A 19,386-nucleotide genomic window follows, 5' to 3' on the forward strand; every position below is an offset into this window, starting at 1 on the left:
TGTATGCAGTCTTTCTGTTCCTTTGTACGGTACTCACATGGTTTATGCCGTTTATAGGAGAGGAGTGGTGAAGAAAAAAGAGTTGAGCCGGAAGGCAAAGCTCTCCGTCTACCGGGCAATCTTCGTTCCTACTCTCACATATGGTCATGAAGTGTGGGTCATGACCGAAAGTATAAGGTTGAGGGTGCAAGCGGCCGAAATGGGTTTCCTCAGACGGGTGGCTGGTATCTCCCTTAGAGATAGGGTGCGAAGTTCAGTCACCCGAGAGAGACTTGGAGTAGAACCGCTGCTCCTACACTTGGAAAGGAGTCAGCTTAGGTGGTTCGGGCATCTAGTACGGATGCCTCCCGAGCGCCTTCCTAGGAAGGTCCTCGATGCACGTCCCACTGGGAGGAGACCCCGTGGCAGACCAAAGACCAGATGGAGGGATTATATCTCCAAACTGGCTTGGGAACGCCTCGGTATACTCCCTGAGGGAGTGGAGGAAGTTGCTCGGGATAAGGAAATCTGGAGGTCTCGGGTTAGGGTTAGGGTTACCCCCGCGATCCGATTCCGGATAAGCGGTTGAAGATGGATGGATGGATGGATGGAGGTTGACTGGAATAGCAGGCAGTCTCCATGCAAGAGACAAACAAGCATAACGTCGTTGTCGGGTGCGAACCGTGTATTTATCATTTATCATTGTTTTGTATTTATCATTTTTAAAATGATTTAAACTAGTGAAAACAGCCGATCTACAAGCACACAACGCCTCACGGTGCGAGGCGTTGTGTGCTTGTAGATCGGCTGTTTTCACTACTTTTGTGCGGCGGCCTTGTGTGATGAAGCAGTGCTTTACTTTGCGAAAGAAATTACACATTTTGAAACTTAGAGATACAAGGTTTCTGCCCGACAGTGACGATAAGTATTGCCATGTTCCAGAATGAAGACGCAGCATAGTGTTTTACGTTTAGAATTTTTTTTTTCAGGTGCTCATCCCCCCCCCCCCACCCCCAATATCCTTCCATTTAACACATGGGAAGCCAAGGTTTCTAACATTTCTAGCTGTTGCTGCCGTTCACTCACGCTTTATTTTGAAGAGCCTCGGAAGCTTTGTGCGTGTGCACGTGAGTGTCCACTGACGATTGAGGAAGATAATCCATTTGTTTACAAACGCTCGCGAAACTAAAATCCAGACCGGGGCCGACCATCGCGGTAAAGTGTCACCGTGAAAACAATCAGATCTCTGCTTCCCTGGCGTTCTTTGCACCTCATTCATAGATAAAGCCCTTTTTATGTTTCAGCCTAGAATGGAAATCAATGCAGCCGAGTCGCGCCATTTTCTCTCTCTCTTCTGAGCCACGGTGTGACGTATGGACTAGGGTCATTCACAGGGCACACAGCATGCACGCAGAGCTGTACAGTTAACCCTTTGTTGTCTCGTTGAGGAACGAGACAACTCCTTTTGGCAGAGTGACCCCTAGTGGCCTTATCTCGTTACTGAACGAGTTTGGCCCCATGGGTGTTAATGCTCATTTAAAAAGGTAACGAAATGAGCTACAAAGTTGATGGACAGAAATAAAGTGGTTGACACGGATCCACCCAAACCGAAAATATCCAACAATACCCAAGACCCGAGACAGGGTTGACCATTATGCATAACACCTGAATCGATCTGCGCAACAGGGACGTGCAGAGAATGTTAGAGAGGCAGGGTCTGAAATTTCTAAAGGGGCCTTTTGGTGAAAATATCGAAAATAGCAGTCCTCCAAGCTCACAACGTGTCCTAGCGCTACGCGTTGTGAGCTTGGAGGTCGGCTATTTTCGATGCTTGATTTCTACACAGAGAGGGGAATTATTTCAACATAAGATGTTGCATTCACGTTCAGGAGAGTTTGGACAAGGCAATTCTCTTGAATGGTAGGGCATGGTGGAATTGAGGGCATTTGCATTTCTTTCAATAGTTTTCAATAGTTAAAGCATTCAATAATTCTAGGCCTAAATGGGTTAATCCTTTACTGGAGGAGGCTTTTTTTATCCATCCTATGACATAACATGATGTTATTTGGACTAGAGATGGGACTTGCGTCACCAATAGGGTGAACATAATATTATTCACACTTGTAACGCTCCCCACAGCTGCAGCACCGGCGCAAACTCTTAGAAAAGCTACCTTGAATGGTATGGCATGAAATGAGGGCATTTGCATTTCTTCCACCATAGTAAAAACGGCATTCATGGTCTGGAGAGGGCTCTTTTTTACGAACGGATAAAAAGGCAGGGGCTCAAGCCCCCTTTGATGTCTGTGTGCACATGCCTGCTGTGCAATGTTGATGATCAGCTGATGATCAGGAGAGAATAGTGTGTAGTTCCGTTTAATTTATGTGATGATTATGCTTGATATATAGGATCAGATTACTGCAGCACAAAATAAGGAGGGAAAAGCTGACAAATGCATGGCAGGCTTCCAGCTGAGCTGAGAGAGCAGATGCTACGTAGCTTCATTAGCATATCACTGACTGTCTACTGGTAGAACAGATGCTACGTAGCTTCATTAGCATATCACTGACTGTCTACTGGTAGAACAGATGCTACGTAGCTTCATTAGCATATCACTGACTGTCTACTGGTAGAACAGCATTTTGAATGGCAATTGTAATTATTAGGTTTGTCAGCTCCATGTAATCTGCAACAGTAATAGTTGGTTCTGTAATATCGCTGAACAAATTGAATCTCTGAACAAATGTAAGCGGTTCATTATACTGTAGGATTTGGGTCCGCCTATTGCAGGGGTTCCCAAACTTTTATGTCTCAGGGCACCCCATGAATATTTTTTTAATCCGAGGCACCCCTACATTATAATTTTCAGTCTCCCAGCACCTTATATTTATAGTATATCGTCGTTGTCGGGTGGAAACCTTGTATGTCCAAAACTGTTTTGTATTTATCATCTATAAAATGTACTAAACTAGTGAAAACAGCAGATCTACAAGCACAAAACGCCTTGGTCTGCTTGTAGATCGGCTATTTTCACTAGTTTTGTGCGACAGTCTTGTATGATGAAGCAGGGCTTTGCTTTACCAAAAGACATACACATTTGAAACTTGGAGATACAAGGTTTCTGCCCAACAGTGACGATATTTTTGCGAGGAAAACGTTGAGATAATAGCCATTTTGGTTAGAACTGACTGAAAATAACTTTGTACTTCAAGTTTAAAATGATACTAAATTTTTTCAAGTGTCCAAATAAATTCCAAATATTATCAAATGATCTCGCGGCACCCCTGGACAGCCGTCGAGGCACCCCAGGGTGCCCCGTCACCCACTTTCAAAACCACTGGTCTATTGGACCTGTGAAGACCTCTAATGCAGGGGGAATTTCACTCCAGAAATCATTTGAATCCCTCTCTAATGATAATGCTATATTATCTTCATTTAAAAACACATCATAATATTTATTTATGAACATGGGGAGCACGCCAATAAACTGTGCCATCAACTAACACAGTGGGCAGGTTTTATATCGGCAATAAAAGATGGGGAAGGTATGGTAATATTGTTATGGACAAAAGGGCCATTAACATTACATTTTGGACAGGTGAATTTAATACCTTTTCATATAAGGTTATTGATCCCTAAGCCAGGGGTAGGGGTCTTCAACATCTTCAGGCCAAGGACCCCTTAGTTGAGAGAGAGATGAAGCAGGGACCCCCACAACCTGTTCATAGATATAGTTTCATTGTTTGACAGCATGATCAACAGTGTATTTTGGATTCATGTTAATGTGTGTTTTCGGATATGTAACCACTTGAACGGTGACGGTCAATACTTAATAAACTTGACCTTTCACTGTACTTAGTCTGCTCTTTTCCCCCTCCAAAGCTCTTTGACGAAAATATATTTATATTTTTATATAATATATGATATTAAATATTATTATATTCTTTTGGCTAAAGTACTCAGAATATGGACGATAGGGTTCAAGTGGTTAATATAAGAAAGGGGGAAAAAAACAAGTTCCTATCACACAAAGATTTGGAGGACACCCTGTAGTAACTCTGAGGACCCCCTAGTGGTCCCGGACCCCCTGTTGAAGACCCCTGCCCTAAGCCATTGATTCCATTGTTTGGTGTAGTCCTACAGGAGTCACCAATAACAACTTGTAAAGCCGACGCATTTACTACGTTATGTAGACCTTTATTAATTTCTTCAGGTTACATCTCTACCCACTAAGCCCTGGCGTCCATATTCTGGGCCTGTGAGTAGTCGAACATTCAGCGAAAATAGGCTAACATTAAGCGTGTTTTCTATGAAGAGATTAGGTGTAGAGGGAAAGAACGAGTGGGCCAAGGATAAATCCCTGGAGGACTCCAGTCAATAGAGTTTATAGCTTCAATGATTCTACCGACAGATTCAACGATGGTATTGTATAAGACACAGACTCGAAAGTGAGCTTCAAGTGATTCATTTGATGAATGCCTCAATTGAAAAGGAACTAATGAGAAACTACTAACGACAGCCTGTTCTGCATATGTTCATTCACCAGGAGCTACAACAGACTCTCTTTCCTGGTCGGTGAATTGCATTTATGCCAAAAACTAATTCTAGGATGTGGCTTGGATGCTGGCTGAATGCTATAGCATTATTGTTTTATCCCTTTGTCAGTCTGTCTGTATATACAGACAGACAAAGGGAGAGAGAAAGAATGAGACAAGAGAGAGCGAGCGAGACAGTGAAATAGACAGAACTACTACCACGTAATTGCTAGTCAATTGTAGTACCACCATCAGCACATAATCACACTGTTATTGATTACAGTGATGTGACCATTTACAATTTACAGTTTAGGCATTTAGATTCTTATCCAGAGCGACTTACAAATGCAGGAGTAAATGGTCACATACTTAAGTTACATGTAGTGTTTTAATAGCCTAAACGATACAGTATCTAATTCTTAGCATTTCTGGAAAAGCAAAACAGTGCTAGCAGCTAGGGGGTGAGATGGAGTCTGAAGAGGTGAGTTTTCAGACTGCAGCGGAAAATGGGCAGTGAGTCTGCCTGAAGCAGACAGAAGCAGTTAATTGGTCCTGGTTTTGATACGCATCAGAATCAATGCATGTACAGTACCAGCCAGGGACATGTAATTCATTTAAGGAGATACAAATGTGATATCAGAATGAATGGAGGCCATTCTACAGAACAGAACTAGGTGCACTGTTGCACCTAGCCAAGGACCCCCAAATGTATAGCCTCTGGCTGCGGCCCCCCTATTGCAAAATGGCTTAAAAACAAGCTCACAATGCATCTCATAGCAAAAGAGCAGCTTGAACATTTTCATTATTTTTGAAAATGCTTGACAATAATGACCCCGGAAAAGGGAATTGGATTTATGTTTGAAATTCTTTCTATATATACCGGTACGTAAATTCGCTCACCCTGAAGAAGACCTATTGTGTCGAAACGAAACTACAAGCTGTGCGACCTCTTTTCTTTGAAACAGTTATATATCTCCCATGGTCAGCACCTACTTACTACTAGTGTGCAGTCCTGTTCCATTGTTTGCCTTATATAAATACACGCACATACATATTATTTATAGATTCGTCTCCAAAACTATGTTTTGCACCGTGTCCATCTGTCTGTCGGTGTGTGTGTGTGTGTCCGTCTGCTACCAGCTAATCTCCGGCACCGTTGCCCTGATCGCAGCGAAACTGTGCTTGCACTCTCCCTGGACGCCAGAGCATAACCTCTGCCCTACATTTTTCACATCTGCCTTTTATAACGGTACCAGGAGGGGAGGCCGACTTCCATTAAACCTTTTTTTTATATTACTCAGATTTTGTCCAAACATTACGCAAATCGGTACACAGTATCTAGTCGTGTGATCAAGACGGGTCGGTCCGATTTTTGAGCGGTGGAGCTGCTTCTCCGAGTGGGTATGTCCGTATGTCATATTCCAACCTGCTGGCTAACACTGGCTTCCAAAATGTGCAGGATTGGTCAGTTTTGGACAAAATGCATCAAATCATGAACGCACGGTGCAATTTTTTCGAGCAATTTTACATTTGCATTCCCAATAGGCCATTGGCCTGTTATAACGCCACCAGGAGGCCACAATAACCTACTTGACCTGGCGTAGACCTGTAGCCTGACACACTCAATTATTCAGTCTGAAAACCCTTCCTAGTGCAGCCTTTTCTGGGCTGGGCGTTGCCAAAGAGGCAGTCTTCAGCGATTGCTTCACCCCCCAATCAATCACAATAGCAGCAAATCAGATGACGTTGTTGTTAAGCGACCCTGATTCATATTGTTATGTGGCTGGCTATTTGGCTACTTGCTAACCAAAGAAACTGTCAGAATAGGAGCGCTACTAACTAGTAATCAAACACGGTAAAATATGTCTGCTACTGTTGTTTCATAGCAAGATCGATACGATCACAAGTTACCAGCGGGCGACGCCTTGTTTGTTTATGTTGTTTTTTTGCCGTCGTCGACGTTGAAACGACGCTGATTTGCCGTAAAGATTGTCACCAGACCCCTGAATCGCCTGAACATTCGAGCGATTCAGGGGCTGGAGCCAGGCTAGGAGACCTGCTCTCCTTTCCTTTCCTTTTTCTACTCCTGTCCAATTGGCTACCCTCGCGGCCCCCACTTTGAATACCTGTGGTTTAATAATCATCATTATCTTTTGGACAGGCAGGATTTAATTATTCAGACCCGTAGTGCGGTTGGGAAGATGGAGGTTGGCATCCTAATCAGCGTGTTCAAAAATGACTTGACCTCCCATCAACACACAACTGCTTTCAGCGAGGTGGAGAATTGATGAACAGCTCCAACCCACGTCTAATCGTTCAAGCATGATTTAAATCCTCTCCCTCCAAATTTCTCTCTCTCTCTCTCTCTCTCTCTCTCTCTCTCTCTCTCTCTCTCTCTCTTCTCTTGGCCAACAGTAAAACACAAGGCCAACCATTTGTCCTGCACCGTGGTAATACAATTCTGGGGTTGTATTTCACTACAATTAAACATTGACCAAATTTTAGAGGCAGAAATTGTGAAAATAGCCGATCTACATGTCGACCTACATGCTAGATCTGCTATAGATCTATCATTTTGGGGGTGAACTACTCAAGTACCATTTTTGAGTTAATTTACTTTACTGGAGTATTTCCAATTGTCTGTACTTTTACTCCACTACAATTATTTGAAAACTTTAGTTACTAGTTACTTTGTAGATTTTGATTATTACTACAAAACATGATTAACCACTTCAGCCCTATTTAAACTTTGGCTATTTTCAAAAGATTTTTTAGAATACATTTTACACATACAGTATGATAACTTGTGAAATGGGACATCCTACATAATGTGTACTTTTAATTGTCTCCACCAGCCGAAGGCATGGGGGAGAGTATGTTTTCGCCCCTGTCCGTCCGTCCGTCCGTGCGTGTGTCCGTCCGTTACCAGCTAATCTCTGGCGCCGTTGGCCCGGTCGCTGCCAAACTGTGCACACACACTCCCTGGATACCAATTCAGAACCTCTGCCCCACATGGGCCTGATCTAGCGCCACCAGGGGGCCGTTTTTTGCAAAACTAACTATTGCCAGTACTCCTACAGATTTTGTCCAAAAATCACGCAAATCGGTAGACAGTGTCTCTACAGTCATGTGACCGACATGGATCTGTCCGATTTTCCATATTCCATCCTGATTGGCTAAAACTGGCTTCCAAAGTTAGCAGGATTGGTCAGTTTTGAATAAAATGCCTGAAATCATGAACGCAGTGTGCGATTTTGGTGAAATTCAGCCTCATGGTGGCGCTATAACAGGCCTATTTGTTTTTTTTGTTATTTGTTTTTTTACCTATAACTCCACTGATCAGTGTACAACTTTGTATGTGCACTCCCTAGAGGCCAAGGAAAAACCTTTGCCCTGCTTTTTTCATATATGCCTTTTATAGCGCCACCAGCAGGTCGACTTTTTCCAAACACATTTTTTGAACAAAACACCTCAAGTCATGCATGCAGGGTCAGGTCACATTGCCGTTAAAGGCCAAAGAAGACATGGCACCCTTTTCACATTTAGCGCCACCAGGACCTACCTGACCTGGTGGAGACCTGTGCTCGGAAGAGCACTGCTTCTAGTTATAACAGTGTTTCTACAGTACATTGCAGTCTTGCTCTTGGTACTTTTACTTGAGTAAAATAAACACACATGGTGTGAAGTGAGTATTTATGAGTTTTCATGTGTCTAGGTCTCTAGGAGGTTGACAGTAGCCTGATCTCAGACTCAGCTCACGCAGTAGTCTGAAACTGTGCCTATTCTGAGCGATTTACAGGGGAGGGAGTCGAGGGACTTTTTTGCGAGCGTGCACGCATCGCGACGCACGGTGATCGAGACGCACGGTGGACGCGACGCACGGTCGCGGAGTGTGTGTGTGATTGTGTGTGTTTGTCTCTGTCTGTGCCAGTGACTGCTTCTACACAGAACTGCGACCAGAAACATGTAATCAACATTAACAGCTTGGTGAAATCAGCGCGCGCGTGCGTGTGTGTGTGTGTGTGCCTTCCTCAGCCTGCCTGTGTGTGTGAACTTCGTTTGAATCGTTTCAACTTCTGCGCGGATTGGATATTCGTTAGACCCACCCCCACCCCCCGCGCTCATTGGACGGGCCGAAAATAAATCCTGATTCATGTACTCAGCTCCAGACCAGAGAAAGAGTCCACTCTGAGAGTGGGCGGGGTCTATGGTCTGGAAGCAGGCTAGGTTGACAGTACTTCATTAGAAGTTTCCAGCTTTGAAAAAGGTGCTTTGCAGGGACGATACGCGATATTATCGTTTATCACAATAAAAAAACACTCATCACACAATAATCGTATCATGGAGATTAATTTATCGTGATATCGTCCTCTGTCAGCACTGGGATCAATTCACCCTTTATTTGCCATGCTACATATCCGGTACCACTTAAATCCTCAATTGGTCAAGGGATGTATAGGCCAGGCCTACTGTATATATGTGTACATTCTTTGGCACTGTGTTGAGTAGTTCCTAATGTTTGAATGAATGGACCATTGTAAGTTTTTTGAGTTTGCAATATGCTTAGAAAAGTCCCTTAAAATTGCAATCCATTATAGAAACGTTAAGTACTACTATTTTATTGTTGTGTTGTGTTTTTAACTGTTCTTGACTATATATATATATATATATATATATATATATATATATATATATATATATATATATATATATATATATATATATAATATTTAACTTAATTGCTCTGTATGGTTGATTCTCCTGTATTGTTGATTCTTCTTTCTTGTTTGTTTCTTTTTCTTACTGTCCTGTATCCTGTAACCTTAACTGCTGTGTGACTCTGGGTGACTGAATTTCCCCCTTGGGATAAGGTATCTATCTATCTATCTAAAGGTACTTATAATATAGGTACTTGATACAGCCTTTTTTTCACCCTATCAAATGTCTTTGCCAAAAAATAGCCGATCTACAAGCTCACAGCTTGTAGATCTGCTATTTTTTGGCAAATGTTCCGCCCCAGGATAATGGATTTTGATTATCGTGATGATATCGTAAATCGCGATTTCTTTCGTCACAATAATCGTGATATGAAATTTTCATATCGTCCCATCCAGGGCAGGAATTTCAGGGAGGCCATGAAGGCCATGGCCGTCGTTGCCCCTCAGTTTGGCCTTGTGTCCCTCCAAAAAATGGCAGGCCCTGAGGCCACAGTGGCCTTAATGCCACTATTTTCTCCTCTGTCTCTGGCTTGTCAATTTAGACATGTAGACACCGGTGTCTTGAGTCCTCATTTTTAAACCAATCCAGTATCTTTGATTGGTGCAGGGCTGAGCATCAGATTGTATACCATTTATTTATTTCACAGCAGATATTCAACATATTAAATGTAACCCTTAAATTCAATTAATTATTTCAATGGACTAAAATCTTGTTTTATTTGATGGCCTTCCTGCCCTGGCATTTGGCCTTTGTGCCCTCAAAAAATGGAAAACCCCAAAGGGCAAGTAGCCTTGCCCCTAAAATGATGAAATTCCAGGCCTGGTCCCATCCCTACTAGTATGAACACTGAGAGGCCAACAGGATAGCAGCGACTGCCACTTGGACATTGAACTTTTATCTTTCCCCACCAGGAAGGCCTTTCTGAGGGTCACCATGGTAACCAATGTCAAATCTGAGCCTACCTACTTATCTAAATAACTGACTGTGAGGGGGCTTTGTTCCTCCCCTGTGCCGTTTGCAGGGGTTAAAGCCAAAAGAAATCCCACGACTGAAACAGGGACGTGCTGGGCCCCTGATTCAGCCCGGGAAAAAGAATTGGAGAGGCCCTCATTGGCACTCATTTAAAAAATTATTTAAACTAGTGAAAACAGCAGATCTACAAGCACACAACGCCTCGCACCGCGAGGCGTTGTGTGCTTGTAGATCGGCTGTTTTCACTACTTTTGTGCAAACGGTTAAATTTTTACTTTTGTGCAGACAGTTAATTTTTTTCCTAATGGCCGGCCTGGACCGGCCGGGAATGAACCGGCCGTTCGGGAGTTGTCCCGCTTTTCCCAATGGCCAGCACGTCCCTGGACTGAAATGTATTTTCAGACCATGTCCCAATATGTGATTTTTGAAACGTGGCTGTTTCCCTGAAGTTCTGAACTGCCCTCACTGAATGTGTGTGTGTGTGTGTGTGTGTGTGTGTGTGTGTGTGTGTGTGTGTGTGTGTGTGTGTGTGTGTGTGTGTGTGTGTGTGTGTGTGTGTGTGTGTGTGTGCCAATCCGTGCTTCATCTGAAATTCTGTTGCATTCTATGCTAGTCTGGCCAGTGCAAATACTCATATCTTGCAATTATAACAGCTTTTTAGTTATAGTTTATTGTTTTGCGGATCTGCACTGATCTCAGAAATAGCTCCTATGGAATCTTCAAGACTGAAATCAGTCCCCAGGGCTGAGAACTTTAATGCCTGCGTTTGTGAAAATTCAAATGACGCCCATTCCACTTCCAGCAACTCCACAAGTGAGAAACGTTTAGTTTTTTTGTCTTTCTTATACGCAGTACAGATAAAACGTTTGGGAAAGAGCTGGGTTTTTGCTGAGTGGATTCACTAAATCACGCACCAATTATCTCAACGGGTCTTCCAGGACTCTTAGAAGTTCTTTTGACTTGCGAGTGTGTTTTTCTTCAGCTCCAGTCAGAAGTCATACCTCTCCAGTGAACTGTGTGTAAATCCTCCCACCTTACATCTCTGTGCCATTATTTTCCTTCCTCTTAGCTCATGTACACGGATGGCTGAGTTATTCATAGAATAGAATATAGGCCGCCTTATTCTGATATGCCGCTTTGGGAGTGTAAGGGACATTCCAGAGACTCGAGCAGGTTCATGGAGTCTGTCTTGCCTCAGTGAATAATACAGGCAGGGGCGTCACAAGGGGTAGGAAAGTGGGACTGAGTTACTAGGGCCCAAGGTGGAGGGGCCCTAGTAACTTTAGCTATTGAAAAATAGCAGATATACAAGCTCACAGCGCGGCACCGAGTGCCGCGCTGCGAGCTTGTAGATCTGCTATTTTTTTAAAAGACGTGAAAATGTGTGCAAATCTTTGAATATGTATTTTTTAAGCGAACATTTGTAACTCAAATTTTGCTTCCCGGGGGGGTCCCTGGAACTAAATATTTTGAGATGGCGGGGGTCCGTGGCCAAATTCATATCATTTTGGGGGTCCTTCACATGAAAAAGTTTGAGCATCACTGACATGGAAACATAGGTTTCTTGCACACATTTTCACAATTTTTCAAAAATAGCAGATCTACAAGCTCGCAGCGCGGCACTCGGTGCCGCGCTGTGAGCTCGTATATCTGCTATTTTTCAATAGTTAACATTCATGGGGGGCCCGCAGTGAATCCTTGTACCCGGCCGGGGCCCAGAATTTGGTTTGACGCCCCTGAATACAGGTCGGTGCCAAGGTGCAGTAGGCCTGTAGCACAGTGACCAGTCTCCAGTCTAAGGGTCTGGGAATGACATCCCATTTTAGTAACGCTGATAGCTTTGAAGGCAGTAGGCCTTGCACATTTTTGGACCCAAAGTATTTAATCATGAATCATACCTCTTTCGATCTCTATTTCTAATTTTGAAATGTCATGTTTTTATTTTTATTCTAGGTGCCGAGCCGTCTAAATGAGGGTCCATAGACTAGTCTATCCGGGGATAATCTTGCAAACCATTCGACCCGGCCGCTCAGTTGATCTAAATGTCTAAAAGAAAGTAGCTCCCTGAAACGTTTAAAATCTTTTGACAAATTTAACATACTAAAACCTACATTTCATACTGGAAGTCAACGGTTAATCAAGCTGAAACCGTGCCCAATTACAGAGAAAAAACTGACCTACGGTAATAGTAGGTCATAGTACTGACATGACATCATAGATGGATGACATCATAGCCTGTCCACATGAAGTCCGAGATCCACATGGAAGCTACACCATTATTAGACCCCATCTTGTTAAATGTGGATCAAGAGTCATCAATGTTTTCAGTCCAAGGACCCCTTAGTTGAGAGAGAGATGAAGCAGGGACCCCCCAAAACCTTTTCATAGATTCCATGTAGTTTCATCTTTTGACAGCACAATGACAGCACAATCATCTGTGTATTTTGGATTATTGAACCGTCAATAATAAACTTTCACTCTGTACTTAGTCTGCTCTTTTTCCCCTCTACACCAAAGCTCTTTGCCGAAAATAGCCGATCTACAAGCTCACACCTTGTAGATCTGCTATTTTTGGCTAAAGTTCTCCGAATACGGACGCTAGGTTTCAAGTGGTTAATCTATCTATAAATGCGACAAATCTCTGTCTGTCTGTCTGTCTGTTTGTTTGTTTGTAATCCGCGTATCTCGAGAACCGTTCGTCCCACCGGCTTCAGATTCGGCACGCGCGTTCCCCGCCGCCGCGCGGAGTGCAGTGCCAGGCCTCGACCCGACCCGACTCGCGGTTTTCCGAAACCGGCGCGAAACGTTCGGAATCTCCTTATGCGGAGCTGATTGTTGACATCAGGCTGTTCCGGAGGAAATCGGCGCAAGCGCTGAGTCATTGTGACATCACTTCATAAAAGGCTCTGACATCACGTACGCCACATGAGTCAACACAAAATCTCTGTGAATGTGTATGTATGTATGTAATCCGCGTATCTCGAGAACCCTTCTTCCCACCGGCACGCGCGTTCTCCAGATATGGGCATAAAGTCTGACATCAGAGTTTTCCGCAACCGGTACTGTGTGTGCAGAGATCTTCATATATGGGCATAAGTGGACAAAGACAAACAGATGGTCAAAACGGGTCCTATGACAACAGGTATATTGGGGTTTGCATTAAAGGGTGGGGCATTCATGGGGTTTGCATTAAAGGGTGGGGCATTCATTCCCTATTTCAAATTCGGCACGTGCGTTCCCCACCGCAGCAGGTAGTGCAGTGCTCGGCCTCAACCCGACCCGACCCACGATTGTTTGAAAAAGCGACAGAAATCTCATATATGGGCATAAAATGGACGCAGATAAACAGATATCTCCATATATGGCATATATGGGCATACAATGGATGCAGAATCACAAAGATCTCCATATACGGGCATAAAAGGGACACAGACAGACAGATACAGAGATCTCCATATATGGGCATAAAATGGATGCAGATAGACAGATATCTCCATATATGGGCATATATGGGCATAAAATGGACCCAGAACTATAACTGCAGTGATCTCCATATATGGACATAAAATGGACACCGACAGACAGATACAGATATCTCCATATATGGGCAAAAATGGACACAGGCAGACAAATGGTCAAAACGGGTCCTATGAAAACAGGTATAATGGGGTTTGCATTAAAGGGCGGGGCATTCATTCCCTATTTACATTGTTCCGAGTTGGCCAGGTCGCCGACTAGACGCTGGGCCGCCCGAAGGGCGGCCCAGCTTCTAGTATAAAAAATTAGAAAAAAAAAGTTTCTATCACACAAAGATTTGGAGGACCCCCTGTAGTAACACTGAGGACCCCCTAGGCCTAGGGGTCCCGGACCCCCTGTTGAAGACCCCTGATGTAGATGAATATTTAACCTTTTACTACAGTATTTGTAAGGACACATTGAATGAAAATACAAAATCCCTTTTAAAGGCTAGTGGCTAAAGAGCCTCAGTTCTACACTGTATGTACACAACTGATGTTCTTTAGCAGTGTTTTTTAGCAGCGGTCATTGGATTCCTCTCTACTAATGAAAGACCAAGCAGCAACCAGCGATATCCACCATTCAGCGGTTCATTCACACCGAGTGGTATCTGCATCCCCACAAATAGATTCGCAGCACAGGGGGAACATTAATCTACCCTTGTAATGAAAGTTAGAATCCGCGACTCAACCCATTGTGGCTCACGTAATCCTCCACCACGCAGCAAGAATCAATGACGCAATCCCAGTCTGTTAATGCACCTTTGAAAGGGCACATTTTTACACTTTCAGTAACACTGGATTTTCCTGTGCGCACACACACACACACACACCAGAGGCGTCAATTGGGTATGGCAGGGGTATGCAGCTACCATACTCTGGGTCCAGGGGGGGAAATAAAAGTTACCTTTAAATATAAATCCATGAATGTCTCTTTGTCTATCTGTATTATGTTGTTAAATTACAGTAAAATAACTACAAAATGTATCAAAATTGTCACTTTAAGAAGGTATTGTGGCACGTTTACTAACATGACGAGTTTAGCTGCACTTGAACAACCATTCCAGGCTGCCATATCCAGCCCAAGAAACCATAGAAACAGGGGGGAAATAGAATGTATTTCTTAAGGTATGGCATCATTCATGACTGGTGTCTTGCATGCGTGCGAAGGCACACGTGCAAGACATCAGCCATGTTGCCATACCTTAGCTTTTTCTGAACTGACGCCACTGACACACACACACACACACACACACACACACACACACACACACACACACACACACACACACACACACACACACACACACACACACACACACACACACACACACACACTTGTGATTCATTCTAGTAATCCATTTTCCGTAAAGAGGTGGAGGGTGCTGTTTAAGCTTCTTTTGGGATTACCATTCTGCTGCAACCAAAACGCCCAATAATAATCAAGAAACAGTGTGTAATAATAACTGCAGTGTTTACAGCACACACTCGGTTATCTTTGTCCTTGGTCCAACTGTGACGCGTTGTGTTCAGCATGTGTTAGCAGGGGTGTCGCTCCAAATTCTGGGCCCTGGGTACAAGGATTCACTCACATGTTGTGCTTTAACTATTGAAAAATAGCAGATATACAAGCTCACAGCTCTGCTATTTTTGAAAAATAGGGAAATTTTTTAAGTCTGAAACCTAAGTTTCAATGTCAGTGGTGCTCAAATATTTTCATGTGAAGGACCCCCAAAAGTATATGTATTGAGCCACGGACCGCCATCTCAAAATATTTAGTTCCAGGGACCCCTCCAGAAGCAAACTTTGAGTTACAAATGTTCGCTTAAAAAGTACCTATATTCAAATATTTGCAACACATTTTCACGACTTTTCAAAAATAGCAGATCTACAAGCTCGCAGCGCGGCACTCGGTGCCGCGCTGTGAGCTTGTAGATCTGCTATTTTTCAATAGCTAAAGACAGGCCCCTCCACCTTGGGCCCTAGTAACTCAGTCCCACTCCCCCCTTGTGACGCCCCTGTGTGTTACTGTTTTGCCAAATTAGGGCAGTCGAGGCCAGCGTGAGGTCATCATCATACCTCTGAGTTTGTACAGCTCCCCGTTGACGGAGTTTACGACGAACATGTGCGGGGCCTCGTCGCTCGGGGTTACCGAGGCACCAATCAGGGGCAGGGAACCTCGGGGCTTCTGGCTCTTTCCCTGCTCATTGACAAAATACTGCAACTGGCCCACTTCTGGATCTAAAACAAAGTATCTGCAGGAAAAGAGGGGTGGGGGGGGGGGGGGAGACAAAGCAAGAAATGAGAGAGAGAGAGAGAGAGAGAGAGAGAGAGAGAGAGAGAGAGAGAGAGAGAGAGAGAGAGAGAGAGAGGGAAACAGAAAAGGAAGGTATGGCAGAAGAGAGGGAAAACAGCATTAATGTCACATCAGCCAACATTGGACTGTCAGAATTCAGGAGATTTCTTTTTGGGGGGGGGGGGGGGGGGCGCGTGGAACTCCCCAAACGGAGTCTGGGTCCTCCCCCTCAAAACTTCTTAATTAACAGATATACATTTTCCTGTGTTCTGTTGATTTTTTTTGCATGTTTGCTACTTTTATCAGGCTTGCTTTACTAGCATGGGTGCAATTTCAGGGGAGCGTGTCGCCGTTAATATATGTCATCTGTTCGACACCCGACTCTAAACCTCAGCCTAACCCTAACCTCCGTGGAGTGAGTCGCTAACCCTCCGGTCGAAATGATGGTCGTTCGAAAGAGAGCGATTTCCCCCAATTTCAGCTTTAAAATGCCAAATGTAGGTGTGCAGATTTCATGACTGAAGCAAAGTAAGACATCTTTAATAATGATTTCTCATCTTCAAGTCATTACTTAAGTCAATATCTGTATGATCTTGCATGCATTGCCCACACCCCCCAAGCGGGGGGGGGTCTGGGGGGTCTGGGGGGTCTGGGGGGGGTCCTCCCCCAGATTTTTTTTAACATAAGTAGTAGTAAGTAAGCCTTGCCGAGCCATGAGTTCCATATGACTCGGCCGAGCCATGAGGCTATCTCCTGTTTCTGTAGCGTGAGGCAGCTTTGATGTACAAGCACACCCCCTGGACATGACGCTAGTATGACGCAGGGACGAAATGACACAATGTAATTTCATGTGTTCTGGTGAATTTTGGGAGTTTGATGATACAATACCAAATCCAGGAGAAATGACAATTCAGGAGCACCGCAGGAGATGGGGTCAAAATTCAGGAGACTACTGCCAAATTCAGAGTGTTGGCAAGCCTGTATATAATGTCATCATTATGTTTTATGTTCTCATTATCATGTTCACAGATAACACTTTCTTATATTACTGTTGCTGTAATTGCATAACCTTTCCATAATGTGTATTTCTGGTGTGAAAGAGCAAGAGAGAGAGATAAAGAAAGAGGGAGGGAGAGAGGAAGGCGGGTGAATGAATAATTTGACTGTGAGAAAGGTAATGAAAAGAGCTTCATCAGGAATATATGGAACACTTAAATGTCTTCCATCCTGTGAAAAGAGGCAACCTGTGGGCTAACCTTGTTTAACGCCCTCAACGCTGAAAATACACTTCTAAACCAGTGGTTCTCAACATCTTCTGGCCGCGACCCACAAGCGTAATTTGGCAGGGTTTTTGGGTTTTAAAAACCCAAGGGCCCCCCCTAGTGGCGAATTTTTATTTTGTTTTTAATAGGCCTAAATAAAGAAATGCGCCATATCTACATCAATTCATACTAGTATATTTTATATATTTTGTAATTTCCAATATATTAGGGGTCCCAGGGCCCTACTTTCCTAATCTGTGGATTAATTATTGTAGTTTGCGCTTAAATCGCGCAAAGACAACAGACCCGGGCCCCTTTCATCAGGGCCCCCTTGATCTGAAAACCCATGTGGAATAAGGTCTAATTTCGCCACTGCCGCGACCCCCAACATAATCATAATTTAACTGGGGACCCCCCAACCCTGACGAGCACTAAGGGTTGAGACATTACATTTTGTATATCACGGTTCTATTGTGAAAATAACAAATCTCGCAACGCAAGCCTTTGTGAGCATGTAGATCGGCTATTTTCACAATGTCTGCCTCTAATATTTGACAATTTGGCCAATGTTTAACTTGTCATTTTAGAGGTATAGAAATTTGCCGATACACTTTATGTTGGTAAGCTAATCATCTGGGGACCCCCCCAAAAATAATTTGGGGACCCCCTGGGGGTCCCGACCCACAGGTTGAGAACCACTGTTCTACACCACCCTCTCCTTGCCCTTTATAAATCCATCAGCCTCTCCGAGGCTCATTTCCTGATCAGTCAAGGTGGCGATCAGAGTGGCCAACCTGTCGCAGAACTCACAGCCTCGGGCGGGCGTGAAAATTAACCCCCGCTCTGTTCTGCTGTGTCATTATGGAAGCACATTCAATTATGACCCAATTGAATCCCTGCCTCTGCTCCACTTCCTGCTGTGCAATACAAAGATACGCACGTAAATATAACTGCATGCGTTGCACCCACGTAAGCACGCAGGGGCGTCACTGGGGGGGGAGTGGGACTGAGTTACTAGGGCCCAAGATTGGAGGAGCCTTAATTTAAACTTTAGCTATTGAAAAATAGCAGATATACAAGCTCACAGCGCGGCACTCGGTGCCGCGCTGTGAGCTTGTATATCTGCTATTTATTCAATAGTTAAAGCACAAAATAATGCCTAATAGTAAGGGGAACATAAGAAAATCTGCGAAGTGAATCGTTACCAAGAAATTTCTTCACCAATGTGTTTCTAAAGGTGTGTAATAATATGTACTAAAAGGTTGAAATTCAACTCCCGGGGAAACCTCTTAAAAAAATGTTTTGTGTTTGTGTCCCATTAACTTTACTATACAGGAAAAAAATACAAAAAATAAATCTGCTTTAACCCTTTGCCGTCCGAAATAGAATGGTGGTTGGTAGATTAGCTGTGAAATTTCTATTATTGTATTGTGATCTGAGACATAATATTATGTTTATAAACATGAGCCCGCCGCCCCTCCTTCTTGGACAGCGCCGTTGTTTTTTCTTTTTTTTTCCCCCCAGGTCATTAGCTCACCGTGATTTTCTCGATCTCCGTTGGGATAAAGTGGTGGTTTTGGCCGAGCATCGATCTCCCCGTGCGTTTCGCGTGCGCGATCCGCGCGCATAACGATCCATGCATATAGTCCAGGAGTGACTGAACAGCGTCCAGCAGATTACCAAGCGTGTCTATGAAGGGAGCGCTCGTTTTATGGTTAGATGTCACAGTTATTGTCCACGACATTAAGTTATTGTCCACGACATTGCAAGCGGCGCGAAGGCCAGCGGACCTTGGTCCTGCTCTTCGCCCCCGAGCGCCGCAGTCGCGAGTGGCCGCGAAGAGCGGGCCAGGGCCGCGCGGCCGGCGGAGCGCCGCGCGAGTTACGAAGCCGTGGTGAATGCAATCGTTATATTTATGCCCAGGCCGTAAGGCCTGGGCAAGCGCACGATAAACGCAATGATAATTGGGTTTTTGTGCACCTCGCGCGGTCCAAGTGTCTACAACCGAGCGCTCCCTACGTCCGGTTCAGCCAATCACAGGGGGCTTGGGGGAGACCGGAACCAGACCGGAACAGGGACAGCCTTGGGCATACGCCAGACGCGACTGA

The 19,386-nt window shown here is 44.2% G+C and overlaps 1 protein-coding gene across 1 annotated transcript in view; it reads right to left on the bottom strand.

Moving 5' to 3' along the window:
- The window catches only part of osbpl10a (oxysterol binding protein-like 10a), a gene marked incomplete at its 5' end in the record, with an annotated part of 278,334 nt that overhangs the window by 196,699 nt on the left and 62,249 nt on the right, over positions 1–19,386 (bottom strand). Inside the window, one exon of the mRNA XM_080735634.1 lies at positions 15,800–15,975. Coding sequence (XP_080591760.1) covers positions 15,800–15,975 — 176 coding nt within the window. The remainder of the gene's footprint in view (positions 1–15,799; positions 15,976–19,386) is intronic.

This window comes from Nannobrachium achirus (assembly GCF_963921795.1).
Source record: "Nannobrachium achirus genome assembly, chromosome: 10".
Classification (NCBI taxonomy): domain Eukaryota; kingdom Metazoa; phylum Chordata; class Actinopteri; order Myctophiformes; family Myctophidae; genus Nannobrachium; species Nannobrachium achirus.